At 42.9% G+C, this 20,948-nt stretch overlaps 1 protein-coding gene across 1 annotated transcript in view; it reads left to right on the top strand.

The window, feature by feature from the left end:
- The window catches only part of WDPCP (WD repeat containing planar cell polarity effector), a 684,160-nt gene that overhangs the window by 364,143 nt on the left and 299,069 nt on the right, over positions 1-20,948 (top strand). Inside the window, exon 13 of the mRNA XM_073628184.1 lies at positions 20,397-20,460. Coding sequence (XP_073484285.1) covers positions 20,397-20,460 — 64 coding nt within the window. The remainder of the gene's footprint in view (positions 1-20,396; positions 20,461-20,948) is intronic.

Here is a 20,948-nt window from a genome sequence, read left to right as displayed (position 1 = left end):
GGAAAACCTAAAAATACATGTTGCAAAGCGCTCATGTGGATGCAGCCTAAACTGCAGTATGAGAAAGTGAGATCATCTACCTATACTGTCTTCAAGGTATAGCTGAACAAAATTTCAAAATTTATGGCAGCTTAAAGCAATCACATAATTTAAATGCATAGTTAGCTGCTTAAAAAATAATAAAGTCTCAGTGATTCACTGTACAAGTAGCGCTGTGATATATAAAATCCAAATGAAAACAAGTGCAAAAAGTTCAAAACAAAGTCCATACAACAGAATTCACCCCTGGGGGGTTGGGGGGGATTCGGATAGTTTGCTTGCCGCTCCTCCATTGGCAGCCTGGGGAGGTGGCAAGCAAACCACCCGGCCCCCCATATGGTCGGGCTCTCAATCGGCGCTGATGCAGAGCACTGAGAGATCGCTCTTGGTGGCCATCTCCTGAGTCCCGGATCAGTCCTGTACATCCTCCCCCCTGCCCAGCTTCTCCTCCTAGCCAATCGGGCTCCTCCCGCTTCCTATTGTCACACAACTGGGTGGGCTCTGCGCCCCGAGCCCACCTTTGTTTTGAAGCCATTTAGAGCCTCAGGCTCTAATCATGTGCTTCAAAATAAAAATAAAAACCCCATTGGAATCCATGCATCTGACGTTCTGCATGTAGATTAGGAGGCCGGATGCATGAATGGGGGGGCGGTACCCCTGCACCCTGCATTATGGGCCACCACTGAGTATAGATGTTAAACCATGCCTCCGTATAGTTCACAATTAAGCAGACGTCATGCAGAAGAAAAGGAACAACTTCCAATGGTCCAGTAACCAAACCACCAAAATGTATTTAAAACTAAAAGAGCCACTCACACTGATTAAAAACAATTCATTCGTTTTTAGTATAAAACCACATCAGGTGCTTTATATGTGTTGGATCTCACCACCAGTGGACATTCGTTGTTTCTGTCTTGGTGTCTCCTCTGATCACTGTGTAGCCAGAGTGATCACTACTAGCAACACTGGGTGGATACCGTTGTATGGACATGGTTTTGAACTTTTTGCACTTGTTTTCATTGGGATTTAATATATCACAGCGCTACTTGTAAAGTGAATCACGGAGACTTTATAATTTTTATGTATGTTTGTATTGTACGGTGGCAGCAGTGGAACCAATTTTGTTTTAAATCTCAGAACACGGATACAATTGGGATAGGTTTATATAGAGATAGTTATTTGATCTTTAGCGCTGAGTTTCTGGGGTTCTTACATATAGTTAACTACTTGCCTGGAGTTCAGCTTTAAACCTAGTGCCTGAGTGTGGTTAACTGTGCTGCAGTATGGTCCTGCCGCAGACCTGAAAATCTTCCAGCAGATGGCACAAGTGAGCACCTAACTACAGCTAGTAGAGGATTTGAGAGGAGAGAGGTCAGGGGGTAAGTGGCAGTTGTTGGATCACTACAGCTTGCGACACAAACCTCTCCCTCTTATGTACATGTTTGTGAGTTTTATCCTAGTCTGTCACTTCAATGCCAACAGTTTATTAACAGGTTCTTCCAGACATTCAGCAAAGTTTTTTATAATTATCAGAGTCCGCATGACATCCTTACAGCCCTGTGGTCTATAAATACATTATTGCTCGCCAGGTCCTGTCAGAAGACTAGTAAAGCAAAAAGATGCAAACCTGATTCAGACTTTAAATTCATTTTGTCTAATTTATACTGTGTTCCCCTTTGTTTGGGAGTTACCGGATCCTTATTATACTCAGAGGATATAGCATGAATATAATTTATGGCACAGTGCTGCAATCAATTCTAATTTATATTAGGATTATGTTATAATGACTATAATATTGACAGTTATTTCAATAAGTACAAAAAGGAGATTTATTGATTTAACATAAAATTTCACAATGCTAATTCTTTTTAAAATAAACGTTATTTCTATTATTAATTGTCACGAAACATCCAATCATTACATTTTATCAAATATTGTTAATTGATAAATGGTAACGGTTACCAAGTTTTGTGACAGTAACAAATATAAGTTTTGATTTACTGTATATATAGGGAAAAGTGATACTTTTTATTAAGTTGTTTTTAAAAACTCAAAGAAACACATAAAACTTCACTCCAATGTCACATACAACTACGCGATGACCTTAAAGCAGTGGTTCTCAACCTTGCTAGTGCCGTGACCCCTTGATAAAATTTCCCAAGTTGTGGGGACCCCTAACAGTAAAATTATTTTCGTAGCGTGGGTTGTCAGCACTCAAGGCAAGGCAAGAAATTTGCACCCCTAGCCCATGGACATTTAGCGCTCCCTGAGTCCCTTCCACACATACAGTATTAAAACCAATTATGGTACATTTTAGGGTGTACCACCTTTTGCTCTTCGTTCTCCTTTATTTCCCTTTTATCTCTCTCTATCCTAATTTCTTGTTTTTTCACCCCATCCCTCTCTCTAGCCATCTTTCTTGTTCTCTTATTCTTTCTCTCCCTTTTTCTTTGTTCCTCCCCCTCTTTTGCTCTCTCTTTCATGTATTCTCTATTTTTATTCCTTCTCTTACTCCTTAGTGGGGGCAATGGGATAAGTGGCAGTGCTGGGGGGAGTTCTGATCAGCAAACTTAGGTACTCTTGATCAAGGTCATCTGCTGATCTGAGAACTGTAGTGGGGACTTTTAATGGCAACTATAATCACACTGTTACTCACTGTGTCTCTGACTATGTGGTGTCTCGTAGCTGTGACACCTATGCCGAAATCAGGAAATAGGGTTACCTCCAGCCCCTCCCACTTTACATTCCTCACCAGTCAGCTGACATATAGTCTCTGCCCCCCAGCCTTGCCGTGAACTGAATGTGTGGCTGTGGGCTCCAGGAACCGCCCAGCTGGGTGGCCACAGGCTCCAGGGACAGCCCCGCTGGGCGGCCGCAAAAAGGGTGGGAGAGTAGTGTGGGCTTCTGGAACAGCCCAGGATTCGGTGACCCCTGGCAAATCATCATTCAGCCCCTGAGGGGGTCCTGACCCCCAGGTTGAGAACCACTGCCTTAAAGTATTCAGTATATATACACAAAGATACAGTTATATGTATATTTTAACCACTTAACCAGTTATGTGACGGCAGGGCGGTGCAGCTCTTGTTCTGGACCACCGCCATATGACGGCGGCACAGAACGGCCGCTCTCGCGCGCCCCAGGCAGTGCGCACCGAGTCGATCGTGGCCGCACCGTGTTGCTAGGACACGGTGCGACACCGATCTGTGTAAAGAGGCTCATCCGCTGCTCTTTAACCATGTGATCGGCTGTGTCCAATCACAGCCGGTCACATGTAAACACGGAGATGCTGGTAATTGGCTCTACTCGCCTCATACTGACAGAGTGCGAGGAGAGGAGAGCCGATCAGCGGCATCTCCTCACAGGGGGACAGCTAGGGAAGTAATCAGGGCACTGATCATCAGTGCCCTGATTTCAAGATATAAATAAAGTGTCACAAATAAAGAAAAAACCATGCCCACCAATGCCAGTATACAGTGCCCACCAATGCCAGTGATCAGAGCCCACCAGTGGCCACAAGTGCCACAAATCAGTGCCCATTAGCCATGCCAGTCAGTGCTGGCAATTAGTGCTGCCCATCATTGCCCATCACTGCTGTCCATCATTGCCCATCAGTGTCGCCCATCGGTGCCACCCATCAATGCCCATCAGTGCCCATCTGTACCGCCTATCCATGCCGCCTATCTGTGCCCACCAGTGCCGCCTCTCAGTGCCCGCCACTGTCGCCTATCAGTGCCCACCAGTGCCGCCTATTAGTGCCCACCAGTGCCGCCTATTAGTGCCCATCAGTGCCACCTAACAGTGCCCATCAGTGCCGCCTAACAGTGCTCATCAATGCCACATATCAGTGCTCATAAGTGTTGTATATTAGTGCCTCCTCATCAGTGCCACCTCATCAGTGCCCATAAGTGCCACCTGATCAATGCCCACCAGTTCAGCCTATCAGTGCCCATCAGTGCCACCTCATCAGCGCACATCAGTGAAGGCGAAAAATTACTTAGTTGCAAAATTTACTGACAGAAAAAAAGTAAAAAAAAACTTTTTTTTTTTCAAAATTTTTGGTCTTTTTTTTTTGTAAAAAATAAAAAACCCTGCAGTGATTACATACCAGCAAAAGAAAGCTCTATTTGTGTGAAGAAAATGATAAAAAATTTGTTTGGGTACAGTATAGTATGACCGCGCAATTGTCATTCAAAGTGCGACAGCGCTGAAAGCTGAAAAATAGCTTGGGCAGGAAGGGGGTGTTCGTGCCTGATAGGCAAGTGGTTAAGGACCGAGCCTCTTTCTGAGATTTGGTGTTTATAAGTTAAAAACAGTTTTTTTTGCTAGAAAATTATGTAGATCCCCCAAACATTATATATCTTTTTTCTCTAACACCCTAGAGAATAAAATGGCGGTCATTACAATACTTTCTGTCACACCGTATTTGCGCAGCGGTCTTACAAGAGCACTTTTTTTGGAAAAAATACACTTTTTTAAAATAAAAAAATAAGACATGTCACACTTCAAATTTGCGCCCGCTCGTGGAATGGCGACGTTTAAAAAGTTCTACAGGTTGCATGTATAGACTTAAAGACTAGGGCTAGAATTTTTGCTCTCGCTCTACCGATCGCGGCAATAACTCACGTGTGCTTTGAACACCGTTTTCATATACGGGAGCTGCTCACGTATGCATTCGCTTCTGCACGCGAGCTCGACGGGATGGGGCGCATTTAAAATGTTTTTTTTTCTTATTTATTTTACCTTTTATTTTATTTTTTACACTTTTCTTTAAAAAAAAAAATTGTGTCACTTTTATTCCTATTACAAGGAATGTAAACATCCCTTGTAATAGAAAAAAAGCATGACAGGACCTCTTAAATATGAGATCTGGGGTCAAAAAGATCTCAGATCTCATATTTACACTAAAATGTAATAAAAAATGAATAAAAATGTTATGTCATTTGAAAAAATAATGTCCCTTTAAGAGCTATGGGCAAAAGTGACGTTTTGACATCGCTTCCGCCCTGCAGTGGTATGGAGACGGGTGGGGGCCATCTTCCCCTCACTCATCTCCATGCCAAGCCAGGGACAGGACATGATCACCTCTGCTGCTACCGAAGGCTCTGGTAAGCGGCAGAGGGCACCGGAGTGCGGTAGGAGGGGACAGCCCTCTCCCGCCACCGATAAAAGTGATCATGTGGCAAATTCGCTGCAGAGACCACTTTTATCTTGAAGCGGACCGCCCGCTGAAGAAGAGGATACCGGGGTTATGGCAGCTAGCTGTTGCCATAACAACTGTATTCCTCTTTAAATTAGCGACGTAAAATTACGGCGGGCAGTCCAAGAAAGGTTAAAGATGGTTTGCATGTTGGCATTATTTTTAATCTTATATCTTTTATGTTGAGAAGATTTCTCATATGTACAAGTTAGCTTGCCTGCGTATACATCTTAGTGAGTGAACGAAGGTACGCTGTGGTTGATTTACTAAAGGCCAATAGGCTGTGCATTTGCTCCATAGCTTGTAAATGAGGTAAAGCTTCACTTTGCAAAGAGTACCCAATCATGTCCGAGGAAAAAAAAACAGCATTTTTGATTGCACAATCATTTACTAAGCTCTGGAGCAACTGCATTTGCGGAGTACAACTGCACTTTGCAAAGTGCACAGTCTGTTTGCCTTTATTAAATCAGCCCCACTGCCTTTAAATAGGTAGGGTAGTAAGGGAACAATGTATGTGCATCCATCTGCACTGGAGGATCAGTAAATTATATAGGGTCATCTTTAATTGTATTGTAAAATGTACTGTCTCCTTTTAAAGTGCTGCACAAACTGTCGTTACTTTAAAAATCCACAGTAATAATAATAATACTGTAAACTTTGGTAAAAAAAATCTGGAATGGAAGAAGGCTGACTGATGTCTAGGGTGATGTTGGAAAGATGTTATTCAGTGTGAAGAGGGCAACTTGCTTGGCCATGCCAAAAATCTGCAGATTTCTCTTCCAACCCACAGCTGTTGATGAGGTCCCTGCTGACAGCAGAATGTAAACAAGAGAATTGCTGGCATTTGAGAATGAAAAAAAAAACAGTGTGGAGATCCCCCCTCCCCCCTCAAGCCATACTGGGCCTTTCAGATCTTGTATGGATTTTAAGGGGGACCCCATGCCAAAATTAAGGGAAAAATGGTATGGTGTCCCCCTTTATCTGGGCATGCAGCCCGCAAGCCAGGAAAGGTGGAGGGGGGGAGTTGAGAAAGCACCCCCCCCCCCCCCCCCCCCATCCTGAGCCATACCAGACCATATGCCCTCAACATGCTCCCACTACCCTCAAAGCACCTTGTCCCCTACTAAAATACAGCTTCACTTCATAAGATATCTCATGCGGTAGTTTGGTAGCGTTTTTTATTGAACTGCAAAAAAAGTGTGAAAACCGCTATTTTTACCGCAGTTCTTAAAACGGTAGATACTGTTTTGTGAATTGAGCCCACAATTTCAAAATCAAGTTTTCTGTTAGGGTGGGGGGAAGGTTAGTACCTCTGTTAGATTTGCATTGCTGCTTGTGTCCCTATTTTTATCATGCTAAAGGAGTTGTATCTATTCACATAATTGAAAAATCCCCTGCATTTTTCATGTGTGGCCAAAAAATGGAAAGCGGGAAGGCATGGATATGAACAATCCATGTTTTCTCAACATATGCATACTGTATACAGCTGTAGCAAACTGTGCAAATGTCTTCTTTCTAATATATCATAACAGAAATTTTTGCCTGTAGCCTTAAAATTCACACAGCAAAGTTGTGTGTGTATGTGTGTTATTAAGGCATTATTAATGACTATTTAAAGGGGTGGCAAGCAGCGCTAGCAAGAAAGAATAGCCTTAAGCATGTAAAGCCTGACAACATTTGTTTTTTGGCTCCCTAATGTTGCTGTAAGGGATCCATGTTTAGCACCAGTCTGATAAATTATCTTGGTCATTGCAGTGAACCCTAATGGAATTTATTGTATCATCAGCATAATTGCGAGTTCTGATCTTTATCTTCTTTTATGGCATGTTGTTGGGATTATAGATCTTTGTAAAACTGAATCATATTATTTTGTGAGTTGTGTTCTGATGTGTTCTTGTTCCTGGAGTACTCATGAGTCCGTCAGTCCAGATTACACACCAGTACGTACTTATGTGGCAGAGGATATGTACACAGTGACAATAGTAGAAAAAGCTTTGAAAACTTTTATACAGGAGTATTTCTTGGGTAGATGGGCTACCTGGCTCCTGCCACCATCTAGCCATATGTTCACTGCAATGACCAAGAAAGTACAAAGAAGCAGGGCCGGTCCTAGACGGGGTGCACGGGGTGCAGTGCACCCAGGCGCCAGAGAGGTGGGGGCGCTGAAGCGCCGGAGTGCTCCCTTCTCTCCTCCTCCTCCTCTTGATTGCGTCCGGCGGCGGCGCTCTCCGCCGGTGTTAAAAGAAGAAAGGCGCCGCCGCCGCCTCTGTGTGTGCTGCTCAAGCCCCTCCCTCCTGAGCGGCTGGTCTCTGCGTGGAGAGAGACCAGCCGCACAGTGATGTCGCGCGGGGGGAGGGAGCGGAGGAGCGGTATGTGCCCGACACATTCTGCTCTGTGTCTCCCACTCCTGCCTATTTTAAACTCCTCTGCTCTTCACCCGGGCGGCGCGGCTGGCTGCACACTGTTCTCTCCTCTTCAGCTGCCGCCCGGGTGTATATATGTACCCTAATGGAGGGGGGGGGCTGTACTAATGGAGGGGACGCTGTACTAATGGAGGGGGGGGCTGTACTAATGGAGGGGCTGTACTAATGAAGGGGGGCTGTACTAATGGAGGGGGGGCTGTACTAATGGAGGGGGGGGGCTGTACTAATGAAGGGGGGGCTGTACTAATGGAGGGGGCTACACTAATGGAGGTGGGGCTGTACTAATGGAGGGGGCGCTGTACTAATGGAGGGGGGCTGTACTAGTGCAGGGGGGGCTGTAATAATGGAGGGGGGCTGTACTAATGGAGATGGGGTCTGTATTAATGGAGATGGGGTCTGTACTAATGGAGAGGGGGTCTGTACTAATGGTGGGGTCTGTACTAATGGAGAGGGGGTCTGTACTAATGGGGTCTGTACTAATGGAGGGGGGTCTGTACTAATGGTGGGGTCTGTACTAATATGGGGGTCTCTACTAATGGAGGGGGGTCTGTCCTGGGGGGTCTGTACTAATGGAGAGGGGGTCTGTCCTGGGGGGTCTGTACTAATGGAGGGGGTCTGTCCTGGGGGGTCTGTACTAATGGAGGGGGGTCTGTACTAATGGAGAGGGGGTCTGTACTAATGGAGAGGGGGTCTGTACTAATAGAGAGGGGGTCTGTCCTGGGGGGTCTGTACTAATGGAGAGGGAGTCTGTACTAATGGGGTCTGTACTAATGGAGGGGGGGTCTGTACTAATGGAGGGGGGGGTCTGTACTAATGGAGGGGGGGTCTGTACTAATGGGGTCTGTACTAATGGAGGGGAGGTCTGTACTAATGGGGTCTGTACTAATGGAGGGGGGGGTCTTTACTAATATGGGGGTCTCTACTAATGGAGGGGGGTCTGTACTAATGGGGGGGTCTGTACTAATGGGGGGGTCTGTACTAATGAGGGGGTCTGTACTAATGGAGGGGGGTCTGTACTAATGGGGTCTGTACTAATGGTGGGGTCTGTACTAATATGGGGGTCTGTACTAATGGAGGGGGTTCTGTACTAATGGAGGGGGGTCTGTCCTGGGGGGTCTGTACTAATGGAAAAGAAAAAAGGAGCAGAGAAGAGGATTGTGGGACATATAGTCCCGAGAACTGGCAGCCCCACTGTAACACGGAAACTGCAGCCCACACAACATGCTCAGCTGAATGTGAAAGAGAGAGAGAGAGAGACAGGAGCCTGGGAAAGTTTTCAGGGAAGTACACCCAGGACTCCAGAGGGAGAGGGCAGTGCTGAGAGAACACCATCAGAGAGAGAACCCCGCTGCCCTGCGCCACCAGAGTGAAAGCCACACAGCCTAGCGCCATCGCTGGCATTAAAAGGAATGGAGTCATTGCAGGAATACAGCGGAGTCACCATGGGCAATTCAGAGTGAGCTGACTCCTGATCAGAGGAACCGTTGCTGTATCGCTGGGTCAGGTGAGAGGGCCGATCGGCCAATATGTACTATGTCTGCAGTCTCTGATCATCTCCTGTATTATGTCTGCAGTCTCTGACCATCTCCTGTATTATGTCTGCAGTCTCTGACCATCTCCTGTATTATGTCTGCAGTCTCTGATCATCTCCTGTATTATGTCTGCAATCTCTGATCATCTCCTGTACTATGTCTGCAGTCTCTGATCATCTCTTGTATCATGTCTGCAGTCTCTGACCATTTCTTGTATCATGTCTGCAGTCTCTGATCATCTCCTGTATCATGTCTGCAGTCTCTGATCATCTCCTGTACTATGTCTGCAGTCTCTAATCATCTCCTGTATTATGTCTGCAATCTCTGATCATCTCCTGTATCATGTCTGCAATCTCTGATCATCTCCTGTATCATGTCTGCAGTCTCTGACCATCTCCTGTATCATGTCTGCAGTCTCTGACCATCTCCTGTACTATGTCTGCAGTCTCTGATCATCTCTTGTATCATGTCTGCAGTCTCTGACCATCTCTTGTATCATGTCTGCAGTCTCTGATCATCTCCTGTATCATGTCTGCAGTCTCTGATCATCTCCTGTATCATGTCTGCAGTCTCTGACCATCTCCTGTATTATGTCTGCAATCTCTGATCATCTCCTGTACTATGTCTGCAGTCTCTGATCATCTCCTGTACTATGTCTGCAGTCTCTGATCATCTCCTGTACTATGTCTGCAGTCTCTGATCATCTCCTGTACTATGTCTGCAGTCTCTGATCATCTCCTGTATTATGTCTGCAATCTCTGATCATCTCTTGTACAATATCTGCAGTCTCTGATCATCTCCTGTATCATGTCTGCAGTCTCTGATCATCTCCTGTATCATGTCTGGAGTCTCTGACTATCTCTTGTATCATGTCTGCAGTCTCTGATCATCTCCTGTGTCATGTCTGCAGTCTCTGACCATCTCCTGTACTATGTCTGCAGTCTCTGATCATCTCCTGTACTATGTCTGCAGTCTCTGATCATCTCCTGTATCATGTCTGCAGTCTCTGACCATCTCTTGTATCATGTCTGCAGTCTCTGATCATCTCCTGTATCATGTCTGCAGTCTCTGACCATCTCCTGTATCATGTCTGCAGTCTCTGACCATCTCCTGTACTATGTCTGCAGTCTCTGATCATCTCCTGTATCATGTCTGCAGTCTCTGATCATCTCCTGTATCATGTCTGCAGTCTCTGACCATCTCCTGTACTATGTCTGCAATCTCTGATCATCTCCTGTACTATGTCTGCAGTCTCTGATCATCTCCTGTATTATGTCTGCAATCTCTGATCATCTCCTGTACTATGTCTGCAGTCTCTGATCATCTCCTGTACTATGTCTGCAGTCTCTGATCATCTCCTGTATTATGTCTGCAATCTCTGATCATCTCATGTACTATGTCTGCAGTCTCTGATCATCTCCTGTACAATATCTGCAGTCTCTGATCATCTCCTGTATCATGTCTGCAGTCTCTGACCATCTCCTGTATCATGTCTGCAGTCTCTGACCATCTCCTGTATCATGTCTGCAGTCTCTGACCATCTCCTGTACTATGTCTGCAGTCTCTGACCATCTCTTGTATCATGTCTGCAGTCTCTGATCATCTCCTGTATCATGTCTGTAGTCTCTGACCATCTCTTGTATCATGTCTGCAGTCTCTGACCATCTCTTGTATCATGTCTGCAGTCTCTGATCATCTCCTGTACTATGTCTGCAGTCTCTGATCATCTCCTGTATCATGTCTGCAGTCTCTGACCATCTCTTGTATCATGTCTGCAGTCTCTGATCATCTCCTGTATCATGTCTGCAGTCTCTGACCATCTCTTGTATCATGTCTGCAGTCTCTGATCATCTCCTGTATCATGTCTGCAGTCTCTGATCATCTCCTGTATCATGTCTGCAGTCACTGACCATCTCCTGTACTATGTCTGCAGTCTCTGATCATCTCCTGTATCATGTCTGCAGTCTGTGACCATCTCTTGTATCATGTCTGCAGTCTCTGACCATCTCCTGTATCATGTCTGCAGTCTCTGACCATCTCCTGTACTATGTCTGCAGTCTCTGATCATCTCCTGTATCATGTCTGCAGTCTCTGACCATCTCTTGTATCATGTCTGCAGTCTCTGATCATCTCCTGTATCATGTCTGCAGTCTCTGACCATCTCTTGTATCATGTCTGCAGTCTCTGATCATTTCCTGTATCATGTCTGCAGTCTCTGACCATCTCCTGTATCATGTCTGCAGTCTCTGATCATTTCCTGTATCATGTCTGCAGTCTCTGACCATCTCCTGTATCATGTCTGCAGTCTCTGACCATCTCCTGTATTATGTCTGCAATCTCTGACCATCTCCTGTACTATGTCTGCAGTCTCTGATCATCTCCTGTACTATGTCTGCAGTCTCTGATCATCTCCTGTACAATATCTGCAGTCTCTGATCATCTCCTGTACAATATCTGCAGTCTCTGATCATCTCCTGTACTATGTCTGCAGTCTCTGACCATCTCCTGTACTATGTCTGCAGTCTCTGACCATCTCCTGTACTATGTCTGCAGTCTCTGACCATCTCCTGTACTATGTCTGCAGTCTCTGACCATCTCCTGTACTATGTCTGCAGTCTCTGACCATCTCCTGTATTATGTCTGCAATCTCTGATCATCTCCTGTACTATGTCTGCAGTCTCTGACCATCTCCTGTACTATGTCTGCAGTCTCTGACCATCTCCTGTACTATGTCTGCAGTCTCTGACCATCTCCTGTACTATATCTGCAGTCTCTGACCATCTCCTGTACTATGTCTGCAGTCTCTGATCATCTCCTGTACTATGTCTGGGGGTTCTTTCTAACAGACTCTTTAACAGAAGCCCTCTTTGTGTGCATCAGAGAGACTCCCCTCCAGGTCTCATTAGTGTACGCTCTTCCTGTATTTTTTTTTTATTGTTAAAAGATCATGGGAGGATCCTAGGGTAACAAAGAGTTCTTAGGAGAGCATCTCTGTGTTTGAGTCATTGCCATAGAAACATTTGTAAAGGGGAGGAGTTGGTAAGATGACCACGCCCATGTGGGGGCGCCAGAAATATTTCTGCACCCAGGCGCCGGTGACCCTAGGATCGGCCCTGCAAAGAAGATTACAATCGCTTCAATCTAATTTGCTCTTAAAAGGAGGCAAATCCTTCACATTAAATTTAAAATTGAATATATATGTAAAAATATGTTCTTCTTTTCAGGTGTGCTGTGAAAATATTTAGACTTTTTTGGTGCGCCGCAACGCAAGACAAAAAAGTTTGAGAAAAACTGGTATACACCGTACATGTGATAATAGGCAGAAAATAAAAACACTGCAGAAAATAGCGTTAATATATTTGATTAAGGGCTTGCTGACACCTTGTTTTTTGAGCTGCGTCGATTTGGATAAATTAAGGCAGGCTCAATGCAAAGCCACATAGAAGACAATTGTTGTGGCCTGCTCACATCATACATGTGCGGTGGTGTGTCTTACATAAAAATGCACCATGTCTGACTGTATGTCACCACAGCAAGTCGCAATGTGCTGCTGAGTGGCATTGATTAAAAGGAAATTTGTGACACTTCAATAAAGATAAAAAGTAAACACTACCCTTACCAAATGTACACCAGCATGCACACTCTTTAGTAAACAAGGGTTTTAAAAAAAAATTATTGAACAATTATAATTTATGCTTTCTTTTGGGAAAATGGCTAAATCAGAGGGTTTAGTTACGCTTTAATGTAATTTCAAAAGTTTAACTACAAGTACCAGAAGAATGGCTTAATGTGGGTTTTAAGGTGCTTATAACTACTTCACAATCTCCAAAAAAATGATATCAAATAAAATAGTACATGTTTAAAAAAAATTTACAAATTCATTACCATTCTCCAAAGATTCAAAAGAATCACATTATAAACAATTCCCCCCTTCAGGAAACTACCACATAACTAGTCACCCCTCTTGCTCAATACAAATATGTATCAATTAGTCCAGGGGTTCAATTCCTTTAACTTTTACAGGAGTCTCCTTCTTCAATGTATTTCACATATCAAGCTTCATTAGGAGAGCAAGGAAAGGAAGACATTGAATGTGTTGTCCAATAATACACATTACTCATTGTTTACGTGGCTCACAGTATTCCTCATGTCCCCCATTTATTCACATACAAGAAGGGAGGGATAAAGAAAAATCCCTCTGGGATAACAGCAGTTGTATGCTGCGACTGGCGTGCACAAGGATTTTATGTCCTATTATTTTGCGTTGTTATCAGTGCCAATGCTGGTATGCTTGCACAACCATCCAAAGAAATATTAGGGGAATGAATCATCTTCCCCTAAGGGACTTAGGTGGTTGAAAACTAGTCTAATCAGAAGACTTTTTTGAGATTTTAGTGCGATATAAACGTTTTCTGCAGTTAAAAAATAAATTTATAAGTATGGATCAGTACATTAGATCTGAAAGAGAGCTATTTAAGATAATAAGAGGGATTTGGTTTGAAAAGAGGGATAATACATACACATGGGGGACAAATAGGAGCTACTGTATACACAGAGCCTTATTAAATGAAAGCCCTGTACACAGGAGCCGAATATGGGCCGAAATCAGCTGGTACAGTAGATTCGCCCCTTGTGTACACGTCCTTGTTTGACAGAAGCCGATCTCACAGCCTGCTTCTATCAAATGAGCATGCTGGGAAAACCAACAGCCCCTCACCATTTGATCAGCGCTCTCAGCCAATGGCTGTACTACCATCAAATAGTTAGTGCAGAGACCTCCTCATGAGCTGCTCAGTTTTTTTTTGTTCAACAAAACAAAACTTACCGTGTGTGCCACTTTGTTAAATGTCATTCAATTAGGCTTGAGATCTACTTTAAAGTGTGTAAACCCTGACAGTCATTCAATTAGGCTTGAGATCTACTTTAAAGTATGTAAACCCTGACAGTGGTCTTCTCTGACTTGCTTCATGTTGGTCTGACAAATATACCATTGTTACATCTGTGTAGGAAGCACAAAAACATACCTGTTGGTCCTAGCAGAAATTCAGTGAGCTTTGAACTTTCCATGCATTCTGCAGTATTATCTTAAGCATTGTTACTAGCCTTGCCCAAATTACATTTATGAACAAGAGAACACCTTCCCGCTATGTTATAAAGAGAGGAAGTATAGTTTACTCTCCTAGGGTGACAATACCACTCCTCCGTAGATAAATTACAGTGAGTCAGTGTTATCTCCCTAGAACACGACAAGTGTTTCTGGCCGGATCACCTGGTGCAAATAAGAAGATAAAGCCTATATGTTGAGTAAACCTATATGATTCTTCTAAACAGTTATGATTTTTGAGACAAATTATGTGTAAAGTCCACCACAGGCTTTTATTGTTACTGAGTAGAGGATCGGTTGCAGTAAACGCAAAATAATGTCTCAGGTCTTATTTGTGTAGCTGTGTGCGTTTTTACTGTTATATCTATATCTGGAATCCCCTACTGTATAAAAGGCATTCAACTAAAGAGGGAGAGAAAGCCTCTGGTAAACAAGTCCATGATCCAGGCAATGCATCATTAAACTTAATGCCTCCACTGCCACTTCTTTTTTGTTCCCTTCTTGACATGTTTGTACCAAGTGAGCAGCTGATCTTGGTTTTAACAGGGATTTCCCTTATCTTCTTTAAGAGATTTCATGGTTTTGAGATTTACCCTTCCACAGATGCATTTTTCAAAAAAGCAAGATACTCTCAACAAAGACCAAGACTGTTCTGGAGACAAGTACTGTATGTAGTGTTACTACTTAAAAGACATTTAGGCAGAAACACATAGAAAAAGTGTAGAAATGGGAGAGCATCTGGTTTGCTGTCTTTGCAGAGTAGCTCTTATTCTATTATTTACCAACGTTTCTAATAAAGCAATAAAATATGCTGTATATATACTGATAATCAAGTCAGAATCCATCTCTCTCTGTACTTATTTTCCCATATCAGTGCTTCTATTGGTCCTTGAACAACATTTGTCTGTGGTTTATCACATAGGAACTGAGAATGGAAGGTGTTGGGAGGTTTTTTCCCCCTATGGGCAGCTTAAAGAGGACCTGTCTCATATAAAATAACATAGAGCACAGTTTCTCAAACAGTAATATATGAATGCCTAGGGTACTTCTGACACAGGGGGTACCTTTACTTGTTCAGAAAAAATGTATGGTCTAATTAAGAAGCAGAATATTATTTTAAAATTGAGTACCTGCTGCAATCAGCTCCATAAAAATCAATGTTTGTACTTGGCAAAAATGATTTGTTTTCCCATAAAACATTTTTAAAATTATAATAGTGTTATGATAACTGTTCATTTGAAATTTAGGCATTTATTGGCAAAATGTGTCTTGAACACATTGGTTGTAAAGCCACTCTCAATACTTTGCCTAACCTCAAGATAACTTTGTCGCTGAAAAAATTAGCCTGCAGCCCCACTTTTATGCTTTTATAGCCAAATTCTGGGCTGTTAAAGACTCAGATATTACACAACAAACTTAGCTACTTTCATCTGATCACTTACAATGTCAAATGTCAGGAAAAAAAAATCAATAGTAGCTGCATTCAATAAGAACATAGAATTGATATGTGTATGAGCAGTGATAATGTATATCTACAGCTAAAACTTTTTTTTCTTTTCATTTTGAGCTGATGTCCACTCTCTGCTGACGTCACCAATGTCAGTCCAGGCACCACGTCATCCTGACCATGGGTGCCTGGACTAACACCCAACTCAGCCTCTCAGCGAGCCGCTGAGAGCATGAGACAATCACTCCGTTCCTCCACAGCTCAGCACTCCAGTGAGCGAGGAGGGGGCAGAGAAGAGAGCTGTGACTGACAGTCTGCAGCTCTCTGCTCACGGAGCTACAAAAACCAAGCGATCGGCGGTGTTCGTTCGCTCGGTTCCCAGTGTAGGGGCGCCGGGGGACAGATGCAGCATCGGACCCATGCTCCATCCACCTAGGTAAGTATGATGGAGGAAGAAAAAAAACCCTTTACTTCTCTTTTAATTGAGCAAGTTGAAGTTGGAAGCTAATTGGCTACCATGCACTACTGCACTACAATTTGCACTCTCCAGCTTTTGGCCCCTTTTACATAAGAGGTTAGGATAGGATCGGAGGGCAGTCAGGTTTAAATGGACAGCCGGTCTGTTTACATCTGACCGCCCTAGAGCAGAGCGGGCTGTGTCCATGTCCACTCTGCATAACTGGAGCGGACACAGACCTGTAACATCTGGCCACTCAGCTCAGCGCGGGATTGGTAGACAAATTTCCTGCTGAGAAAAAACAGATCCAGCCCGTGTGAAAGGAACCTTAGTAAATCAACTCCATTATGCCCCTGAGACAGGAAGGGAGAGGAAATCACCCCAGTGGGGATACACAAAGTTAGCTGACAGGGGTTACAACCATTTTCTGCCTATCCGAAACTAAAAAAAAATGGTTATCTTTAGATGTACCCTAAAGTGTTCTTATAACTTTGCAGTCAATTTTGAGACAACCCCACAATATGTGTTCCTATTCACACAGCCTTGAAAAAGTTCATACCTCTTGCAATTTTCCACATTTTGTCATGTTGCAACCAAAAACGTAAATGTATTTTTATTTGGATTTTATGTGATAGACCAACACAAAGTGGCACATAATTGTGAAGTGGAAGGAAAATGATAAATGGTTTTCAAAATGTTTTACAAATAAATATGTGAAAAGTTTGGCGTGCATTTGTATTCAGCCCCCCCTGAGTCAATACTTTGTAGAACCCCCTTTTGCTGCAATTATAGCTGCAAGTCTTTTTTGGGTATGTCTCTACCAGCTTTGCACATCTAGAGAGTGACATTTTTGCACAGTCTTCTTTGCAAAATAGCTCAAGCTCTGTCAGATTGGATGGAGAGCGTCTGTGGACAGCAATTTTCAAGTCTTGCCACATATTCTCAATTGGATTTAGGTCTGGACTTTGACTGGGCCATTCTAACACATGAATAGGCTTTGATCTAAACCATTCCATTGTAGCTCTGGCTGAATGTTTAGTGTCATTGTCCTGCTGGAAGGTGAACCTTCGCCCCAGTCCCAAGTCTTTTGCAGACTCTAACAGGTTTTCTTTTAATATTGCCCTGTATTTGGCTCTATCCATCTTACCATCGACTCTGACCAGCTTCCCTGTCCCTGCTGAAGAAAAGCATCCCCACAACATGATGCTGCCACCACCATGTTTCACGGTGGGGATGGTGTGTTCAGGATGATGTGCAGTGTTAGTTTTCCACAACACACCTTCTTCCACATGTTTGCTGTGTAACCCACATGGCTTCTTGCAAACTGCAAACAGGACTTTGTCCTGTGGACAGATTCTCCCACCTGAGCTGTGGATCTCTACAGCTCCTCCAGAGTTACCATGGGCCACTTGGCTGCTTCTCTGATTAATGCTGTTCTTGCCCGGGCCTGTCAGTTTGGGTGGACCGTGTCTTGGTAGGTTTGCAGTTATGCCATACTCTTTTAATTTTCGGATGATGGATTGAACAGTTCTCTGTGAGATGTTCAAAGCTTGGGATATTTTTTTATAACCCAACCCTGCTTTACACTTCTTCACAACTGCTTTACACTTCTTCACAACTTTATCCCTGACCTGTCTGGTGTGTTCCTTGGCCTTCATGATGCTGTTTGTTCACTAAGGTTCTCTAACAAACCTCTGAGGGCTTCACAGAACATCTGTATTTATACTGAGATTAAATTACACACAGGTGGACTAAGACAGTTGGTTCCACTACATTTTAGTTGTTTAGTTAGAGTAAAGGGGGCTGAATACAAATGCATGCCACACTTTTCACATATTTATTTGTAAAAAATGTTGAAAACCATTTATTATTTTCCTTCCACTCCACAATTATGTGCCACTTTATGTTGGTCTATCACATAAAATACTAATAAAATCCGTTTACGTTTTTGGTTGTAACATGACAAAATGTGGAAAATTTCAATGGGTATGAATAATTTTTCAAGGCACCGTATATTTACTCTATGTTGCTAAAAGTCTTGGGACGCCTGTCTTTACACGCACATGAACTTTAATGCCTTCCTAGTCGTAGTCCGTAGGGTTCAATCCTGAGTTGCCCCACCCTTTCCAGCTTGGAAGAATGGTCAAACATTCCCATAGACACACTCCTAAACCTTATGGACAGCCTTCCCAGAAGAGTTGAAGCTGTTATAACTGCAAAAAGTGGGCCAACTCAATATTGAACCTTGTGGACTAAGACTGGCATACCATTAAAATTCATGTAGGCGTATAGGCAGGTGTCCCAATACTTTCGGCAATATAGTGTAAATATTTACAGTATATATACACCTTTTATATGTTTCTTAGGAAAAGGGGTCATGGCTGACTGCAAGCATTTCTGAACAAGTTCAGTGTGAGTCTCTCCAGTAGAAAGGACAGGCTAAAGCAGGGTATACATGTTCAGTTTTTATTTTTTTTCAACCATAAGGTTGAAAAAAAGACTGACAGATCCCCACATCAACACACATGATGTGTAATGCTTGGATCTCTCCTGCTGAGCTATTGTATTCTGACAGGGGGGCTCCCTCTCCATCAGAATACACATATCAGCGCTACAGCCATTGACTGAAAACACTGATCGACTGCTGGGTTTCTAGCAGGACCATTCAAAAGAAGCCAGTCATTAAATCAGCTTCTGTTAAACAGAAGCTGATCTAATGGATCACACGGGCCGAAAGTCAGTAGGAGCTGGACGTTTTTCGGTTCTGGTATACCCTGCTTTAACTCGCTCTCATCTTTAGCCCTTTGGTAGGACAGACAATGTCAGCACAAGTACAAACAGGGCTAATTATAGAAAATGCAGCTCATGTGAGAGAGAACATGTAAACAGGTATAAAGAATGCGTTCGCTTCATTTAGCTGCATGAGTAGGAATGCATTTTAAGGAATAGCTCTGTGATATCATAAAGCTTTGTTTCATCAAGGGAAATAAAATGATTATTATTATTTTACATTGGCAGTCAAGGAAATGGTCATAATTATGGCATGGATTTATCGAAATGTAAACAGTAGGGGGTAAAACAAAGAATTGTCATGGCAAGCTACTTATATTTCAGTCATGGGATCATAAAGTAATTTCTCTGTAATTGATAGTCTTTTCATTTTCAAATGCAACAGATTATACAGAAATTTTATAACAAGGTTTAAGAGAAAAAGGATAGAGGAAAACTTTTTTTTTTCTTTTGTTTCTCTTGTAAAGAAGTTAAAGCCCAGTACACACGGGCAGAATGTCAGGAGACATTTGCCGGTTCAAAAAAATAAATGTCCGACATTCTGCTCGTGTGTTTGTGGTCTGTCCGACAAAGGCCGGCCATTTGGCAGCTGACTGACTCCCAATCAACGCTCTTAGTCAATGGCAAAGGTCGCTGATCGGAGTGTTCTGGGGGGGGCGTCCCCCGCAGCTCAGCTCAGCTCAGCTCAGTGGGGGAGATCGCTAGAATAACCTTGCATGGTTAGTACAGTGTCTCCGCCTGGAGCTGTCAGTTTTTTTTCGTGCAACCTCATAGGGATAGTGTGTGTTAGTGTGTACCTGGCTTAAGCTTCATACATCACAGCTGCTTCTACTGGAGTGGTTAAAGTAAACCTTTTCTTACAGAGAAACACACAGGCTGCCATTTCTTATCCCCTTTGGATAAACCTAGTTGTCTGGCTGTTAACCTGATCCTTTGACATCCATCTCTGACTCTCATCAAGCATTCAGCTTAGCAAAGTATGAGAATAGTCAGAAGTTCTTATTTGCATACTTCTAGGTCATAAACTAGTATTAAATTAAAAGGTTTAAATGACAGCCAGGCAGCAAGCAATTCCAGAACGAGATGCCAATCCCCATATTTTTGTAATGACGGGTTTCCTTTAAAAGTTGTGCAATATAACCTTATTTTTTTTTAATATGCAAATGTCATAAGCATAGGGCAAATTAGGTGCTCATAGCCAAACCCCTTGAAGCTTTATCTTAGTTAAAAAATATACCTGCATTATTGCAAAGAAATGTTCTCAAATTATTTTAGAATAGATGCAGCTCAAAACAGTTTTCAGAAAAGGTTTACTTCAAATCTTTGCATTTTTCAGACTGTTTAACTATCTGTCCTTTGTATATACTGTAATTCTGAAATATTAACAAACTTTTCCTTCATTTACAGACACCAGAGATTTGAAAAGGCATTCCTGCTTGCAGTAGATATTGGTGCTCGTGACCTTTTCATGGTACTTTTAAATCAATCATTTTTTGTAGTTTTTATATTTTAATTTGTTGAAATGTATCTATTCACAACTAACAGACTGCTAAAAGTTAACTCCATTGAAAACTGATATAGAAATGGTTGTGTGAAATACTCTTTAGCATCTTATATCTTTAAACATCACCCACTCCCACAAGGACACAGCACTGGCTATACATAGGCCAGTTTTCAGAAGAGTTAATGAGGATTTATTGAAAATAAAGTTACTTATCTTTTAACTTTCTCATGGCTGTGGCTATTGGGTGTAAGCTATCTTATAGGGGACTTCTAGAAATGTTAATGGTGTCTAAGCAGTGTACTCCCTGTGCCTAGGCACTCTTCTGTGTTGAACCTCATAACTATATAGCTGCAAAATGAGATCATCAAAGTTATTCGGAGTAGCCTCTAACTGTTGGTCTCACAAGATTTGAAGTGATATTTGGGAATGTCGGTACTGTGTTGCTCACTGCTGCC

The sequence above is a fragment of the Aquarana catesbeiana genome, linkage group LG04 (assembly GCF_042186555.1).
Source record: "Aquarana catesbeiana isolate 2022-GZ linkage group LG04, ASM4218655v1, whole genome shotgun sequence".
Classification (NCBI taxonomy): Eukaryota; Metazoa; Chordata; class Amphibia; order Anura; family Ranidae; genus Aquarana; species Aquarana catesbeiana.
Note: the sequence above shows the minus strand (reverse complement) of the source record. Positions and strands in the feature narration are given on the sequence as shown.